The 19,961-nt window shown below is 42.8% G+C and overlaps 1 protein-coding gene across 1 annotated transcript in view; it reads right to left on the minus strand.

Moving 5' to 3' along the window:
* The window catches only part of LOC103175750 (calcium channel, voltage-dependent, T type, alpha 1G subunit), a 158,173-nt gene that overhangs the window by 16,181 nt on the left and 122,031 nt on the right, over positions 1-19,961 (minus strand). The window contains 6 exon segments of the mRNA XM_042342353.1: positions 3,936-4,149; positions 4,567-4,656; positions 5,577-5,702; positions 6,485-6,611; positions 11,907-12,091; positions 12,946-13,014. Coding sequence (XP_042198287.1) covers positions 3,936-4,149; positions 4,567-4,656; positions 5,577-5,702; positions 6,485-6,611; positions 11,907-12,091; positions 12,946-13,014 — 811 coding nt within the window.

Genomic DNA, 19,961 nt, shown 5'->3' on the forward strand with positions numbered 1-19,961 from the left:
TTCATCATGAAATAATTCTAGCACTAATTTAACCCCATGTGGGTTAACGTTAGGTGAGATTACAAATAGACAGTGTAAGAATATGATTCAACTCAGTTTAGTGATAGCATCACCTGATTTATCTTTATGCATAAAATAGTCCATGGCTCCTTACAAACTATTCCTTGTAAAAAAAAACAACAAACTGTTTGGTCTTGGGAAATACAGACAATAATTTGTGTGCCTTCCAAAATACGTTCCAAAATACACACGCTTGCACAGCCGATAAAAGTTATCACAGAGAACAATGAGTGAGATCAAATTTTGAGACCACATTGACATCTGCAAAACTTGATTAGACTGGATTAGGACTGACTGACACCAAACCTAACAGGTAATGGAAGACTAGAGCACCTGGCCTGAGAACAGGAACCGGAAGACAAACAGATTTGCAAAATATAACACATGTATCTTTATAACACACATATCGGAGTTAACCAAGCTGTAAACCCAGCCATTAGGGAGTCAAATCGTGATTTGATGTTCTAAATTAATACAACCAGTAAATTTAGCCTGGGCAGGACCATTAAGAGTGTGCAAGTTGGCAAGAAGTTTGATTTTTTTTATTCTTCTAGCATTTCAAATATTTGTTTGATGGATTTATAGGCTGAGATTAAGTTTGTCAACAGACCAGAACACAGGGGGAAATGCAAACTCTTATCACACAACAAACGACTAAAAAACTAAGGAGAGTCCAAGACAGACACACATTTCACACCATCAGAGAAATACCAACAAGGTGACAGACACATGGAGACAAATCACAGTGATCTTTCTGAGTCTGCCTTTGAATAGCGGGAATCTTTGGAATGAAAAAATGAAAGCACGATTATGAGAGCTTCATTTAGTTGGTAAGGGAAGCAAATCATACAATGGAACTGGAAGATTGAGAAAGTTGTGGCCTTTTTGTATTTAAGAAGCTGTGGTGGGAGCATGTCATGGAAGGGTGGGCATTCTGGAAGGATGAGATCAAATGAACCAAAGGACCTTCTTCATCTAAACCAATCTTGTGATCTTGAGTGAATTACAAAATATTTAATGTGAAAATACTTAATACAAACCAACTAACATCCTGGTTACTAATTAACAAAGACGTTAGTTAGTATACTGCCTTCTGATATCAAACTGCTGCTATTTTCCTCCTGGTGGATCCTTTAGTGACGAGAGGTTGTGACCTTAAAATTCGGGTGAAACAGATCAGGAGCCAACATGAGGAAGACTTTCTTCTCTCTCAGAGGTGGAGAAGAAGGTGGAACGGACGGCCTCAGATGAGGAATCAGTTGAGAGATTTAAGAGATGGAGAGATACTCGGGGAATAAAAATATTAAGGGATGAGGTAGAATTAGGGGAAGCTATAATATGTGGGTCAAAGAATGGTCTGTGGTGGAGCAGCCTTGATAGTCTGAATGACTTCCTCCTGTGCTGTTTGTGGGACATGTCACATGCGGTGTGTCTAAAGCATCAAACCATTTAAGAGGAAATTCATGCATACTTGAGGGAGTAAGGAATAGAGGCACATGTGAGGTACAAACACTGGGGTGGAATAGTTAGGTTGAATGGCTTGTTTCAGTGTTGTGGATTCTCTGAATTCTAACGTGCACTATCGTAGCTGCTAGTTTTATTTAATGGGAAGCTGCTGATGCTGAAATCTGTTACACTTTGTTGAGACTGGAAGAGTGCAGGAGGGAAGGAAAGGGGACAGAAGATGTGAAGAGATGGAAGGAGTGATGGGTAAAGATAAGCATACAGTAGATGAGATGAACAGGAAACCATCGGAAAGGGAGAGAGAATGAAAGGAAGGAGGAAGCAAGCCAAGAGAAGCGAAGTGGGCTGAAATTCCGGGCTGGTGTTACACATCGCATTTTTGGTACTGTTGGAGACCAGGGAATTTTGCCGGTAATAACCGCACATCGTCAAACACGCAAGATGTAACGCCAACTGTAATTTCAACCCAAAGATTTCTAACCTACAGATAACATTTAAATAACGTTCTGATAATGACTTTGCCACATGACATTTTAAGCCTCTAAACACTTAAAAAAAAGTTGTTTCTTTTACAGGATCCCTTAGTGGTCTCTTCTGGTCCAGTATATTTCTACTTTATTAGAGCATTTAATATATTTTAAGCTCTGATATAAACATACCTGTAAGACTGCCACAACTTTTAAAAAGAGAAAAAGTGAAGTGAAATCCTAATTATGAAGGAATTATCACCACTGTAAAGCACAGTCTGCTGAATTCGATCAATGTGCCAGTAGCAGCTTCTGACTAACTCAAAATTCTGACGGCCTAAATAAAGTTTACTGTGTGGAACCAGGCTGTTACATCTAAACCATGACGTTTATCTGTATTTCTCAAGGGATATTTGATGGATCTAAAACTCTGGCCTTTACGGACTGTTTGGTTTATTACATCCTTGAGTTACAATCCTGAACACGACTGCTTAAATCTACATTAAATAATGTTCTGTAGTATCATGTACTGAATATCTTGGTGCAGAAGTTGTAACTGAATGACATCTGAACTGAATGGGGACCAAGATTCTTCCCACTTGCTGGCTCTGTGCTGTGGGTAATAGGAGTCTGAGGAATAAGGGGAGTTAATCTATTCAAAACAAATCCCGCACTTGTTTCCACAGCCTGTGTCCAAGGTCCAACATAAATTGTGATGCAGGAAGCTGTGGTGCTCAGGCCTTCTCTGGGGAACACCCCATGGTGGCAGCTCTCTCCAGCTTCTCTTCCCAAAAGACCATTAATCACACGTGATTCTTTGAGTCTTGACAGTGAGCGCCAGGAGGCAACTTAACTGCAAGAGACAGACATCCCAGAAACAGCTTGTTCCGGTTCTCATTGAATGTCCTCAAACTCATTCACACACAGACCAACACACACATATTCTCATTCATATTCACATACACTCTCTCACATACATTCACAAATGTCCTCACTGCCACATTCACACTAATATTCACCGCACATACTCACATGCATACTCACACCCACACCCACACTGAACATACTGCAGGGGCGGGTGGGCGGAGGGTGGGGGCTGGTGGTGAACAAATTCCTTCCCATCCCCAATGTGTCCTAGTGTTCAGTGAACTGTCTGAAAGCAGTCGTGTTGCATACTGTAACACAAGAGTCTACTAAACAAACGGTGAAGGTGCCTGCACGCCAATGGTACAAGATTATCGCCCCTTGAGATTGGCAACATCTTTTGCGGCTGAGTAACAGCAATAAACTATCTGCTGTACAAGGAGAGGCAGTATTCTTGCACTACTGTGCGCAGCACTTTGTGCGTTCTCCAATTCATGGAAATGTTTTGACTAAAAGACAGCTTGTCCTACAATGGAAGTGTTGGCGAACATGCAAGCGAGGTCCTACAGGACAACTGTGCGTGGCGAGAAATCGCACCCAGGGTCTAGATTTACTCTATTAACTGGCATTTCAGAGTGTCCAGAATTTGGTAAATTCTTGAAACGGTCTTTAATTTTGAAGCCAGTTTTTTTTTGTAAGTTTCTTTTAAGAACTACTGAACCAACTGCAAAGTTAAGACGGATTTCAATAATTCGCCAAATTCTGGATGCTCTAAATTGCTCCATAAATAGAGTAAATCTAGATCCAGGTGGAATTTCTCCCCAGAAACATTTTTATTTGGGGGGGTTGGGGTGGGGGGGGGGGGGGCGGGGGCGGGCGAGAGAGAGAGAGCGCGCGAGGGGGAGAGATGGGGTGGTGGTTGGTGGATGGGTGGGTGGGCGGAGGGAGGGGCTTCTATACCAGATCATTCTGTCATGCAGAGGCTTTACGGTCATGCTCTGAGATATCCCAATCGTCAGGCACTGGGAGGTGGTGTCAAAGGCCAAGCAGAACTCAGAGAGATTCAGAAAGACTACCGACCAGCCAGCTGCTTCTCCTTACTCCGTCTCTTTTTTTCCATGCGGCGTAAACGCTTCTCCTCGCGGCGCTTGGCCTCCTCGACCTCCTGGTGCTTCCGGCACTTGTGGAAGTTCTCGACCACTACGCCCACGAACATGTTGAGCACGAAGAAGGCCACGATCAGCAGGAAGGAGATGAAGTAAAGGAGCATCCAGGGATTGTAGTTCATGACTGGCTGCCGAAGGGAAGAGAGGGTCAAGTCAATGCCATTGCATTTTACAAAAGCCAATAAAACTGGTTCAAACACAGTAGATTCAATTCAAATTCACTAATTCTAATCCTCTCATTCAAACCTTTACAAAATCTAATTGATCAGAAATAAAAGTGACACAGGACAACACAGTGTGGAGCAGAGCAAAGCTCCTCGGGGAGAAATTCTTATCCAAGCCCAGACGTATACAATTATCTTAGCATTTCAAAGTGCGGGGAATTTTGAGATCAAATGTTTTCACAGGCTAAGACCAGGTGAACTTCGGGGTTGCCGGGTTGATGCAGGATGGAAGAACATGCAGAGACATCACAGTACAAGGCCTGACTCTGGCAGGACTGCATTCCACTTGGAAATGATAGTGACAATTCAATTCCAACTTACTTGCTGATCCACTCCCACTGCATCCAAACCATCGTACATGATGTCAACCCAGCCATCCTTCGATGCGAGGACAAACAGGGACATCAGAGCCTGAAAACATGAACCTATTAGAAACTGCAACATTCCATTAATGATATCTTACTCACATGCTTATGGAATGGAGCGATGACAGTGCTGGGAAATTATTCACTGTCTCTAAAAAGGACACGTATCATTGCAACACCAAAAATAAATTCTCTCCTCTCTTCTTTTCTTGAAAGACCTTCAACTCGTTTTTTGTCCCTTCTGCTGGTATACGGACATTCCCTTTCTTCTCCAATCCCACTTCTTCTCCAGTACCCTTTCCCTGAATATATTTATTCAAGTCCTTTTTTAAAGTCCTCAATCAATTCTGATCCAGCCGCTACTCCAGCCAAATCCAACTATCCTCTGACAGAAAGCAAATTCCGAACTTCCATCTTTCACATTCCTAGTTATATTCATGCATTCATAAATATAATATACACCTTCATGCCTTCTTGTCTTCGAATCAATCATTAGCGGAAATAGCTCCTCACCAATTCCTCTTGATCCCTTTCATTATCGAAAACTCCATTATCATATTGCTCCTCGGGCTTCTCTGCTTCAACGGAAGGAAAACTCCCATCTTGACCAAACAGCCTCATAAGGCAAGAGAGATTCAGATGAAGAAGACTCTTTGGTCCATTTAATCTCATTCTTCTAGAACATCCAGTCATTCCCCCTTCGGAGCATCAAACTATTTCCTAACAAAGTCTAGTGTCTTGGAGTCAACCACCTTTCCTCTGATAATCTGTTCCAATCATCAATGGCCCTCTGTGTAAAAATAAACTTTGTGGTTTCTGTCCTGAAATTGCCTTTCACGTCCCTGAACCGTTCTCTCTTGCTCTGCTGGCTTACTGCATCTACAAGTAAGAATTGGACCTGGGAATCACAGTTTTATTTTGCTGACTGAAATAATTTTGCAAGTGACATGCAAAGCCTCATCATACCTGACCCAGATTGTCAAAGTTATACTTGTGTCGAGTCCACTTGTAGCTGGCTTGAAGGCAGTCTGATTTGTTTGTGACATTCCTGATGTCCTCTCCAACACAGAAGTAAAACTTGCCTTTGAAGAGCTGGAAGAGAGTGGTACATCCTTTGGAATCATATCAAAGCCAGGCACATTCATTAAAATAAACACTGCTCTGTTTAGCAGGAAGTCTAGCAGAATGAATGATTCTAACCCAATTGTGGGACCTTGTATTTTGGGGGGCAATTTTTGGTGAGCCTGGGTGTCCCTCTGGGCACTCCATACTGGACAAATAGAAATGTCCATGTGGAACTCTCAGTAGTTTGGCTTGGAGACGCGTAGGTACGGAGTTAGGTTTCTGTGTATGTCAGACACCCGGCTAACAATTTTTTTAATAAAATAATAATAATCCTTTCTTGTCAGGAGGATGTCTTAACTCGAATCACAGGATTCATTTCAAACTGCAGTGAATGTAATTTGTAGGCAAACGCAGCAGCCAATGTGTGTACAATGATTTCCTGCAAACAGCCATGAATTCATGCGAGTGACTAATTTTTATCTGGGGGATATTGGCCAGGACACTGGGAGAGAGAAACTCCTTTCTCTTTTCAAGCAGTGCCACAGAATGATATGAACAGGCAGACGGGACCTTGCCTTATCATTTTGTCTAAAGGGTGGCACCTCTAATAATGCCGTGGTTCAGCCTGAAGTGTTAGTCTAGACCATGAGCTAATGTAGAGCTTGAACCCACAACATTCTGATTCAGAGACACGAGTGCTAGGCCTGAGCCAGGCTGACTGAACAAGTATTATTAAAGGATTATTATTTCATTAACTTCTGAGATAGTGACGCTTGGCTTCAGCAAAATGTCTCTCCACATTGGCAAACCTGAACTCCTAGGATCCCAAAGATGATGAAGAATGCACAGCAGATGACCACAATGTTTCCAATCGGCTTGAGAGATGACATCAGTGTTTCGACCACAAGTTTAAGACCTGGTGCTCGGCTGATTACTCTGTGGAACATAAAAGTGGAAGAGTTTATCTGTGGGATAGTTTTTTGATTCACAGGAGCAGGCCCGACCTTCCTGATTCAAATACCAAAATTGTTTGCCAACTGTTGGTTACTCCACATCTAATTTTTCTCTCCTGCACCAGGCTTAGTGAACCCATAAACCCCATCCTCACCAAGCTCAGTGAGCTTAACCTCATCCTTGGCAGGCTCGGTGTGTCCATCACTCCCGTCCTCACTAGGCTCAGTGAGCTCATTAACCACATCCTGGTCAGGCTCCACTGGTTTCCCATCCCTCAGTGGATCAACTTTAAGATCCTCATTGCTCACAAGACAAGCCTCTACAACTTGCCCCACCCTTATCTCTATCACTTCCTGCTGTCCTACTCTCCTGCCAAATCCCTCCGTTTTGCCAAGTCTGGCCTGCTTCATGTCTCCTGGTCTCCCCCCAATATCAGTGGGCGAGCATTCAGCCACTTCCGCCCGCTGGAATTCTCTAACAAAATCCCTCCGCCGCTCCCTCCCTTTATGCTTCCACAAGCTGATATTATTGAAACGAAACTGCTGAGCAATGTTAACCCTCTGCGTGCCAACCATTCCCCCACTTCTGTTTCTCGAGCCATAAAGACCGCCACAAAGATTCTCAGAGTACTGCGCATTCAGGTTTGAGAACCACAAGAATATTTTGTGCTTTTTTTTTCATTTCCAGGAATTTTCTGAATGGAAACCACTGCAATCTTTCTCTATTAGATTATTATATGTCAGTAAAATGCAGAGTATTATTTTCTCAAATGCTCTGCTTCTCCTTGTAACAACCGTGACCAGGAGAAACAAATGTCTGTTGGTAAGATGGAAAAAAAATGGCAACATCCATATGATATTGTGTATAAAGGGAAAATGGTTTAATTGGTGAAAGATATGAACACCACCACCAGCCAATGATAGTTTTGCTACAGAACCTATAACATTGAACCATCTCAAGAGTGTTTCACCTACGACTGTTTGTGTCGTAGATGAAGCATCAAATTGTGCGCAATTGACAGCCGTGTTTCACCCACAAAATACATAGCCAATCCACTTCACAGTATATTCTGTGAAGCGCTTTGAGTCGTCTCAAAGACGTGATAAGGCACTATATCAAATGCAAGGATTATTATTATTATTATTATAAACAATTTACTGCTACGTTTGCCTACAAAAGCACAGTCACTACACTCGGCAGCGAATCTCTACGAGGAGCTTTGAGGTGTTTTACTGCTATAGGTGCCGTATCAAACACAAACATTACTACGAAGTTTGTTCTCCTGGTGCGAGCTGCCTGTAATCTTTCTCTCTGTCTGTAGGGGTCGCTGTCTCCTTCTTTCGTTTGATCCAGGCTTGCAAATGGAAGGCAGCTGTCCAACAATACTGGACGTGTAGCATTCAGCCTGCTCTCCAGCCGTCAGTTGGCATTATTCCGTCCAGCAGGAGACTCCTAAATATAGGGCTGAGCAACATGCTTCTAGAACTGCAAAGATTTCTCTGTTCGGTTCGATCAGCTCTGCGCTCTTTAGATACCCAAGCAGAGGATGAACAATACGATTGGTTGCTTTGTGAATCAAACTGAACAACGATAGGAATCCTTCCACAAAAGCCCTTTTACTGAGCACCTCCAGGAGGGACTAGGGGTGGATGTGCTGAAGTCCTTCAGTGTTTGGACTCAGATGTCCAAGTTTGCCAGGCCATGCAGAGGAAGCCTCTGTCATGAACCACAAGTGGGTCACGCTGATGGGGTGGTTGGAGGGGGAAACAGGACTCTGCTCCGGACAGGCCATGCACTTGTGTGATGGGTGACTCACTCTGGTTACCGAGTTTCGCCCACAAATTTCAGTCGATTCACTTTATAGCATATTCTGTGAAGCACTTTGAGACTTGTCAATGACGTGATATCAAATGCAAGGATTATTATTAGTAGTAGTAGTTGCTGTTAGCAACTCGTGACATGAAGCATTCCAGATTACACCCCCTTATGTCTGGTTCACTTGCAACCCACTGAGTTTAAGACATTTCCACAATTCTGAGTTATCTTAAAATTGTAAGACAAAACGGTCTCAACAACTAAGTCTAGGTGGAATTTTGGGCTTTGGTGACCAGACGCCAATTATGTCCTTCATGTTTATTCATGAAGGCAACAGTTCTTCTCATGTTTATTCAGAAGCCTTGAGACCTGTCCCACATTTATTAAAAAAGACGGATTTACCTCCTGTTTACCCAGAGAGCTGCTACTCGTTCATCTGTCCATCAGCCAAATATAATCTAATATACAGATAGAACTCAAGAAGTGAGTCAAGACGTACCCTGCTCACTTCTACTGCACAACAAGTTAAGAAAAGAGAAATAAGCAAACATTATTTTTTAAAAATAAGCTCCAGACGGTGTATGTTAAAGAACAACAAGATGTCTGGCATTGTGTTCAAGGCAGTAATTCAATCTCACTGTCCCGATAACGTCACCAACCATGAGAGAGAAGCTGAAGAGCTTTACTAATGTCAGCAGAGTTTCGTGGTTGAATTAGTTCCTCAAACTTAGTGCCAGACATTTGTTATTCCTTACAATACAAAGCTCACTGCTCCAACTCATGCAAAGCACTGCAGCCCATGTTCTTTCCTGTACCAGTCTCAACACACACATTCTCCCCATCCTTGCCAGGCTCCACTGGTTAATAGTAATGATAATAATAATAATAATAATAAGCCTATCATGTCATTGAGACTTCCCAAAGCGCTTTACAGAATGTATTCCAAAGTGGATTGACTGCGTATTTTCTGGGCAAAAGGCAGAAGCCAATTGCGCACAGCAGTGAGTGACCAAATGATTCTCAGGTGCCCCTGCAGTTCGAATGCAAGATCCTTGTACTACCCTTCGAATCCCTTCATAATCTTTCTGCTTCCCATAATCTCCTCAATTTCTATTGGACTCTTTGGCCCTTCGCTCTTCTGCCTATTAATCTTCCTCTCCCTTTCCCACTATCGGTAACCAACAATGCCCCAGATATAACTGGTCATTCGCTTCATAACTGTTTGTGTGTAAATGTGCTGCTGTAGTTCCTTACAGGATACAGTCACTATACTTTTTTTTCCCTTCACTTCAAAGGCTTATCCTTTACCTTATTAAATCTTATGGTCTCAGCCTCAATAGCCATTTTGGTAAATTGTTCCAAGTCCAATAATTCCCTATGTAAGAATAGTTCTTCCCAACTCCCCCTTAATCCTCCCAATGACAGTTCTGAGTTCAAGTCTCCTTGTTACTGATTCAGCCACCAGCGGGATATTTCATGGTCTATAAAACTGAGTTCTACACCGAGGAAAGCTTTTAACAACTAAATCATCAGGGGAACTATCTGCAGCTTATTTTTCTTCAAAATGAAACATTTTTGTTCTTGAGCCCAGCAAAATTGGTCTCTATAAAATTTTAATGATCGAGTTTCAAGATATATTCTCTGAAGAATTTTTATTCACCAGACAAATTTCACTTACTTAAAGGGAACGGTCACTGTTCTTATGTGAACTGGATTACCAATGCACAAGATGATATTGTCAGATGCAGTGCAGCAATGTTTGCCTCCAAAAGCACAGTCACTACACTTTGCAGTAAACCCTGTAAAGTGCTTGGAGGCATCCTCCCGACATGAAAGGTGCTATATAAAAAGCAAGGATTATTACCGTAACTAGATGTCCGCAGAACGGATGTAAAATGTGACATTTGATGTGCCAGTTATCACATTGAAAATTGCCATCAGTCAACACCAATTTCTGCTTCCCTCCGTCATGGTTAGGGCCCAGAGAAAATTTAATTTGTCCTTCAGATGTTAAGATTGTGCAGTGGCCATAGATAATGTCTTAACCACATTTAGGTTGAGCTGGGCTCCCAAGTACGAATCAAATGATGCCGTCAGTGTCTGAGCATTCTCTGCGGCTGGAGTCTACAATGGTGGCTGCAAAATAGCTTTATGGTAACTTCAGGCTTAACCATTCTATTGAAGTTCGGGAGGTGGTGTGGATAGTTTATTACCCCCCCCAACCCCCACCACCTCCCGCCTTCTCTGTTATTGACTGGTCCAACTAGCACTCTTTGGTGGTGTAATAATCAGTCCATCCCATGCCAGATTTTTCACCCCATTATAACCACGCCATTAACCACCACTCCAATGGCTTGAAATTTCACCTAGTTTTAGCCCCGAGGCCATTTTGTCTGAAAGTTCAAGATTACAGGATTGTGGAAAATCCCGGTATTTTTCAGGGCGAGAGGTTCAACCCAAAACTGCCCGCGGTACTCGATTGGGATTGTCTGGTTCGGTTTGTGCCTGTCCAGCCTGCGACTGTCGAATTAACATTTTAGAAGTAGACCGTGATTACAGAAGATAAGTAAAACAAGCTTGCCAAACATTAACATTTAAACCCGAAGACTGTCAAACGAATATTTAACACTAAACATATGCTTGTAAAAGCACATAAAAGGTATTGTTTTTTTGCCAAGGTAAGAATACGAGGGTTGATGCCATTATTATTTGGGGCGTTTACCAGAGGCGAGTAATTGGGTGGATTAGCTCACACTCTTCTTAAAAAAAGACACCTCAGACGGCGCCTTCTAAAGATGCATAGATACCGAGAAGGATGGAAAATGAAAGGATTATAACAGACCCCACCAGCTCTCAAAGCCAGTAGAGTAAAAAATTATTAAATCGACATAGTTACAGCAGCTTAAAATCTCAGATCCGTCTTTGGTCAAAGTCATAGGAACACAGGAACATAATAATAATAATAGTTGCATTTGATAAAGCACCTTCTCACATCTTCGAGACGTCTCAAAGCGCTTCACAGGATATACTGTAAAGTGAATCGACTGTGTATATTTGTGGGCAAAACTCGGCAGCCGATTGCACACAGCAGAGTTGAGGAAGAACTTCTTCACTCAAAGGGCGGTGAATGTATGGAACTCACTACCCCAAAGGGCTGTTGACGCTCAGTCCTTGAACATATTCAAGACTGAGAGAGATAGATTTCGTATTGCAAAAGGGATTAAGGGATATGGGGATAAGGCAGCGTCAGGTTATTAGCTGGAGTTAGATTAGAAGATCAGCCATGATTGAATGGTGGGGCAGAGGCTCGAAGGGTCGAATGGCCTACTCCTGCTCCTACATGTTATGTTATGTTATGTTATGTTATGTTAGCAGCGTCCCACAAACACTTGTGGGTTGAGTGACCAAATTGTTTTTTTTTTAGGAACAAGTCCACGTGAAAAACTCGAGATCGACGTCTACCTGAGAGGACGCAGTGTCCGCAGCAGCCGCAGGACTCGGAGCATTCCCAGGATCTTGGTGCCGCTGTTGGAAACCATTGAGACTAGAATATCGATGACGGAAATCATGACCAGCCCTCCATCCAGGATGTTCCAGGTGCTCTTCAGATAGCTCCGCTCGCCGAAGCACAGCCCCAGCGCCACCAACTGGCAACGAGAGCGAGAAACAGCCATGAACTCAACACACTTAGATTTTCCATTTCACACACAGAAAAAATCCACCACATCTGCTCGATTTATTGACCAATTTGTAGGTGAACACAACAGCTGTTTTGTGCATTGTGAAGTTTCATGAAATGAACCAGTTTATCTGGAGGATTGTTGGCAAGGACTTTGATGTTACTTAGGCAGCCAAATTCAGACTTGTACTTTAAGATTAAGGCTGGGGGGTTCCTTCAGTATAGAAAACGACGACCTTTTCAGCACAAAAGGAGACCATTTGATCCGTCGTATCCATGCCATTACTGCCTGGCCATTTATTAATCACAATTTCCAACTCTGTCCCATATCTCTAATGTACAAATAGCATGAAAGATGCAGTCTAAATAGTGTTTGATCCATCACCATTTGTATTGGAGTCCCACTCCTAATAACATTGATACGAACCCTCACAGGTAAAACAAGATGGAAGTGAATTCAGTTCAACCCCTCTGGACATTTTCAGCATTGGATAACCTGAGAATTTTCAGACCTCTCTTTACTATTTATTATTAAAGAGTTAGCAGCCAGCTCTTTTATAACATTAAATAGATCACTCAAATTTGACATCAATGAGATCAGTGTCATTTCTTCACGGGGCCTCAATGTGATGTGGTGCAATATATGTTCCTAAACTACCCCTTCCAAGTCAACTGTTTTGAGCTGAACATGTTTGCAGAGACATAATCAGGTATCTGTTCCACTCCGCTGCTGAATCATGCACTGAGCGGGTGAGCAGGCAGTCACTGAGTCAGTTGTGGAGTCAGTGATCTGATCATTGGGTGCTACTCCCTCAGGCTTACCTTCACTGCCATCTCAGTCAGGAAGATCACTGTGAAAATGTAGTTTGAAAACGTCAAGAAGATTCGCTCCTTTAAGACAAAGAGGGGATAAAACACACACGTGAAAATGAAATTAGTCACCCCGTCCATTTAAGTGCTCCAAAACTCTACCCCGCGTGAAGAGCCCTATATAAATGCAAGCTATTGTCGTTGATAGTGCTGCAGACACCGTGATTGGCTCCCGTCAGCGCCTCCACACCTCAGGCATTGGCAGCATCGCCATCAAAGGATGCACACTCCACCTCACGGAGCCATTCCAGAACCTTGGTATCTTGTTTGACCCTCAACTGTCCTTTCTATCCCACATCTGTACTATGACCAGTTCTGCCTTCCCCATCTCTGCAGTGTAACCCAGCTCTGCCAATGCCTCTCCCCTCAGCCCACTGAAACCCTCACACATGCATTTATTACATCTAGGCTTGAATACACCAACTCCTTGCTTGTTGGTCTTCCCAACTCTTCCTTCCACAAGCTGCAAATCATCTAGAATTCTGCAGCTAGTTTACTGACCCTATCACCCCCACCCTCGCCCCTCCACTGGCTCCCTATCTCCCAGAGGATAGAGTTCAAAATCCTTGTCCTCGCCTTCAAGGCCCTCCATAGCCTTGCTCCTCCCTACCTCTGTGACCTGTTAATCCCATATCATGTTCCCATACCAGCGTGTTCCACACCTCCCACCCAGCCCATCCCACCTTTGTCAGTCGGGCCTTCAACTCCTCTGCCCCCACCCTTTGGAAGAGTAATAAGCTGTACTCTATTGTACTTGGTTATATTAAATAGAAAATAACAGGGAATGTGTTGGGCACAGGAACGTATGAGGCTCTCAACAGCAGAAGTCCAAATGGCTTTTCCACTTACCTAAATCTCAGTCAGTGCCACATCTTTGAAAACATTCCCAGCTATTTTGGATTGTTTACAAGAACAGGACAGGAATGAGAGTAGTCATTCCACTCATTTTGGGATGTTTAGATTTATGCTCAGTGCCTACTCAAGACTGTTTGCATCTCTCTCCTGGCTTGGCACCCAGCCTGAAATTCTCCCCTGGAGCCGATTCCAAAACACTTATTTATCAAGTGCTTCAACTGAATTCACAATTTCTCCATTAGTTAGAAGTCCATTTATTGTGTGACTTAACAACGCTAAATACAAAATCGTATGCACTCCACTGGGATAAAAATGTGAAAAGGAACAATGTGAAAGTGCAATAGTTAACTCCAGTAGATGTCAACAAGATCACAAGATCGGTCTGGATGAAAAAGGATCTCATCCCTTCAGAACAGCCACCCTATCGATCCCCCCCATCGCTCCATCAAACTGCGCTGACATCTATTAGGAAGTTTCTGATAGAAAGGCTGAGACCACATTGCCTGCAATCTGGACTCTTCCCCCACCTCCCTCCCACCCCCCCTCCCCACCGCATACGGGCTTACCAACACAACAGCGAGAGTAGATTAATGACAGAAAAATGCTGGTTAGCACAGCCCTGCTGAAAGGCAGCCCCATTACATGCTAACTCAACTTATTACAGCTTGAACCTCGTTTTGTGATTAACTGCAGTTTTCTTGCCAAAGAGGCAATTTTGAAAGATTTGTCCAGCCGTCTCAAAAGCTGGCTCTCTGTGGGAGGATGAACATAATGGAAGAGAGAGCATCTCAGAAGCACTTATTATAAGCTTTAAAAATGGCAAAAGGCAGACTACACGTAAAGCTCTTCAAAGTGAAATGAAGATAGGCGCTTGGAAAGAGGCTGATCCAACAATGACATGGTGGAAGACCGATAGAAGAAGGAAGTCACCATTAAATCTTACATATTTTGAGTTACTTAGATTGATATGGCATGGAAACAGGCCACTCGGCTCAACTAGTCTGTTCCACATGAGCTCTCCCCCCACTCCTCCTATTCCCTCTTTTATAATCATCTATTCCCTTCTCCCTGATATATGCCTCAAGCTTTCTCTTAAATACCTATTTGCTTCCCATAGCTTTCAGCGGCGAGATCCACATTCTCACCACCCTCAGTGTGACAAGAGTTCCCCCTAATCTCCCTATGAGATCTATTACTGGTTATCTTATATTTATGTCCTCTTTTGGACTCACTGAAGTTTGTGAAAAAGAGTTAAGACTGAATTTAAGAGTTTGCAATGATTGTCACAAGGTGGTTTGGAGAGGGTACACACTCTCAGTCATTGAGTGTAGGTTTACTAACTGTATAGAGAGTATAAATAAAATCCTCACTCACTTCAAGTCTGTCTGTGGGACATTGCTGTGCACAAATTGGTTTCTGAGTTCACTTACAAATACAGTCACTACAATTAACAGTAATTCCCTGTAAAGTGTTTAGGTGTTCCAATATCACAAACACAAAGATTATTATAATTGTTGTTGTTATGGAAAGCTAAGGATTATTTTTTCTTCTTCTTTCTCTAACTCGCAATCAGTCTTTAGTGGAGTGTTTGTCTCTTTCTCTGTTGGATCTCAAACCCTGGCTGCTGTTACTTTAAGACAAGGATAACTGGGTGAAGAGTCTAAATGAAACTTTGTTGGCCAAGCTGCCATCATCTGCAAGCAATTAACTAACACTCGCTCTGTGTGAGCTCAGGACTGCCTCTGGCCCAAAAATGCAGCGTGCTGTATATCAGAAAAAGCAGACTTTAGAGGCTTGGCAGCCCCTACCAAGCCTGCGTGCTGCCGATGGAGCTTTCCCCATAACACACAAAGAAAACTATTAAAGGAATTTTGAGACAAGGTCTCTGCCAAACTGAGAGCTGGCGTGCAATCCAACCCTATCCTCCTACTCTGAGTTGGTTCTCTTGACGGTAATTCTTTAAGGTTGATTCCATTTGAAGTTAGTAAATGGAAGAAGATAATGTGGATTGAAACATGATCTTTGCAAACCCGATCGGGGAATCGTGACTTGTGATTTACGAGGATTTACAAAGATGTGCAAAATGGCGGATTGCAAGTCCCAAGCTTCCAAAATCTGAGGAAAGGCTATCCTCTTCTCACTGTGGCTGAAAGTCCATTGAGAAATTTGGAAAGTTCGATAGGCAGCATTTTTCATGTGGTAGTTAGAACCATGGCAAATCATAGTACAAGAGGCCAACCAGCCTGGCTCGTCATTAAGGACACAGACTACAGAGTTGTGGATTCTTTGAAACTTGTGTAGGGAAGAGCTCAGGACTCTGATATGCAGAGCATTGAAATATTATAATAATAATGCTTGCATTTAATATAGCGCCTTATCACGTCGTTGAGACGTTTCAAAGCACTTCACAGAATATTCCGGGAAGTGAACCGACTATATATTTTGTGAGTGAAATAGTCGAGTCTGGAGGCAAAGAAGGTGTGGATGAGGGCTCCGGTAATGTCGGAGATGGCAATGTTGCAATGTTCAGGGTAGTAAGTTTGGTAAGAGCACGGATGTTGGTAAAGGCTCCACACTGAGGCAGTGATGCCTGACTCCATTATTTTCAGCAAAACACAGGGTGACCCGCTGGGCATTGACTTGATTGTGATCCTTTAAGACATTTTAACATGTAAATAAAATAAGCCATCTCCCCTTTATTTTTCTTCCAATGCACGTTTTCCCTTTGACCAGATGTTTTTGGTCAGGAACATCTGGTCAGCTTGAGATATTGTGAATTACTGCTATTAAATAAAATTCATATATTTTTGAAGACTGGCTCTTAAGTTTAAACTGAAATCAGGCGCAAACAAGAGAGACGCTGATCACAATGGAAGAGGTGCTGCGATCAGCAGCTTTCTCTTGCTTACTAAAGAAAGTCTGAACGGAGTCCTAGCCAATCTCCGGCAACGATTGGCAAGGGAATTCCTGTATTGATCTTTTAGTGTAAATCAATGAAGACAAAATGACTTGAACCGAATGTAGAAGCACTATTGCGTTACTTTATAAGCCCTTCAAGAACTATATTCCAGTTGCAGCCCGGCTCAGTTGTGATCTTGCCTGTGGATCAGAATGTTGGGAGTTCCAAAGCCTCACTGCATTCGCCAGGCTCAGAATCCAAGCTGACACTCTGGTGGAGTAATAATAATAATAATTTGATTATAGCACTTTTCACGTCTTCTAGACATCTCAAAGCGCTTCACAGAATATACTGTAAAGCGAATTGACTGCATTTTTGTGGGCGAAACGCGGCAGCCAATTGCGCACAGCAGCGTCCCCACAAACAGTCGTGGATTGAAGTGACCAAGTTATTATTGTTTTACTTTCTTGAGGGATTATTATCAGGGGTGTGGAGTGTGGAAACTTGCCCAAGGTTTCGCCCTGACCTGCCGGGCATCAAACCCAGGTCTCTCACTTGAGAGGTGAGTGCTCTAACCACTGAGCTACAGGACTCCATCATTACTGAGATGAGTACTGGGCGGGGGGGGAGGGGGGAGTGCTGTGTGATCAGAGGTGTCGTCCTTCAAGTTGAGCTGTTAAACTGAGGACTGCTGTCTGCCTGTTCCGGTGGACGTTAAAAATAACATTATCTGAGAAGCCAGACTCTTCCAGTGCCTTGGCTAAAAATCGTCCACATTAATTGGTCATTTACCTCACCACTGTTTGTGGTGTTGTGGAAACGGTTAGTGACCTGGTTTAAAGAGAGATGCACACAAGGATCTTCATGCTCTGGATGCTAAATTAGTGATCTGTGACTTCAGTCTTGTTAATGGGAAATTGTACGACAAAGACATCAGAAGATTGATATTGATCAGTGGCTGATAGATCTCACGGAGAGAGAGAGAGAGGGGGAGCTGAGAGACAGAAACTGTGAAGTACCATCTGCCTTATGATTCAGGTTGACAAACCCCCGCTGTCGCTACTTCAAAGAAACACAGAGTCTTTCTCCCAGTTTATATCACTCCCAGAATCAAATTAATCAGCTGTTCGTCTTAGTGCTGTTTTATGGGATGTCGGAGCCACAGACTTGGTGCCACATTTGCCTCCATAACAACATTCATGACAGTTCAATACAATTAGGTTTTGCAAAGCGCTTCCAGACATGATTTTTGAGTGAAAGGCGCTGGATAGACCCAAGTTATTATTATTATTATCATTAAAAACAGAGAGCCGGAGAGTTGAGGTTGAGAGAGAGTTGAGAGAGTACAGCAGACAACGGGATGGGAGGGATACAATGAGAAGCAATGCGAAAGCGTGAGACAAAGGGAGAGATCAAAGATGGGAAGGGAATGAGTTGCAGGCATGTCTGTTCCAGGAGGCAGCTGGGTCCTGCCTTTCTGCACCAATATCGGGGCCGCTCACTTATCTCTCACACGCAGCCACCGAATTAAAAAGCTGTGGGAGCATTCTACTGAACTTCAGCTATTTCACATGGTCCCTATTTACAGAGTGGGCCGGACGTCAGAAATCACTCCCAAAAAATGTTAAAACTAGAATGTGCAGACATATAATAACTTATACATTTCTGCCACCACAGGATTTTTTTTTATTCAAACGCTTATAAATTTATGCTGTGTCAAGCGTGGATATGTCAAACTGACATGTCAATTGGCTGCGGGTCAAAATAATTGATGGGTAGCTTACCTTGGAGCTCGTTGCAGAGCAAATCACATTTAATAAAGCCTTTCTTACTTGCAGCATTGTACAAAATGTTATTAACGTGACATGATCTTCTCAAAGTCATAGAAACAGGTAAGTGACCAATTAATATGGAGAACTGTTGGCCAGGCAATGGGAGAAAGTATGTTGTCATTGGATCTTTAGCAAATAGACTGGACTTTGGTTTTATGTCTTATCTAAAAATGCAGCGTTCCCCTGTGTTGGATTGTTATGAGCTCTAACTAACCGCTTCCCAATCTGACATTACAGCAAGAAATTGCTCATAGTTCACCACTAAATAGTGTTAATCTGACTCTTGCTGAGACTTGTGAACTTCAACTTCTTACTCTGTTATTCTAACGCTGCAAAGTTAGTCTCCAGAGTGAAAGCAGCAAAACAAATCCCACCAACACTTAATTGGCCTAGAGGAGGTAAAAGTGAAAGAGAAATAACTCAGAGGATTCAGCCTGAACAATGGCACAGAAAAGGACAAGAGCCAGAGGGAAGAGCAATAGAGGAGTGAATGCAGTCTGAAACTAGAAAGAAAAGAGATTTTTAAAGTGAAGCCAAGTCTGATTTACTATTTACACACAATTGTAGCCCCGGGGCTCAAGTTCCCGAAAAGGATGGTGGATTTGCTATCAGATAGCACGTTGTGAATTCCAAAGCCATGAATTCATTCACCAAAACAAATCGCAGTTACTCGGCAACTGAGCCTTGTTGCTGTTCTTGTTAAAGTCTCTCCACCACGCATTGTGGCTGTATTTTAACAATGTTGTGTTCGCCTGCACAATACACAGTCACTACACTTTTACAATAAAATCCTGTGAAGCCCTGTGTGAAGGCTTCCCGGCACATAAGGCACTTCATCAAACACAAGAATTTTTAGTCAAGGGATTTCCTGTATTCTACAGGAAATTAAAAAAAGATGTAAAAGAGATGCAAGGGTTTGGCACAGGAAAGTAAAATGGCAAATTATTGAATGGAAGAGGTTTTCAACTCCCCCATTATTTTACTTGTGGCATTTCTTATGCTTAGAACCTAACACAGGGCCAAGTAAGTGCTCAAATGGCATCAGAGGCTGACTGAGTGTTTAAGAAATACTTAAATGATTGAATTTCTTTCCTCTTTAGAAAAGTATCATTGCAGCAGTTTCCATGCTTTATATATGTTTTACTGCACTGCAGAGTTCCTAAGACAGACTAATGACACTGAGCTGTGAGAACCCAACACAGCAATAAACCCTGTGGGAAGGGGGAAGATTTCTTGCTATGAGGTGCAATTGTGATTTAAACGTTATTCTAAAATGATAACAATCTGAACCTGGTTTGCATTCCCTGTCTTGTACATTGGAACTCATCCTGTGGATCTCTGGTATATATGCAGCTGAGGTTGAATCAATCACTCGTTCACAG

This window comes from Callorhinchus milii, unplaced genomic scaffold (assembly GCF_018977255.1).
Source record: "Callorhinchus milii isolate IMCB2004 unplaced genomic scaffold, IMCB_Cmil_1.0 Scaffold20, whole genome shotgun sequence".
NCBI classification, from domain to species: Eukaryota; Metazoa; Chordata; class Chondrichthyes; order Chimaeriformes; family Callorhinchidae; genus Callorhinchus; species Callorhinchus milii.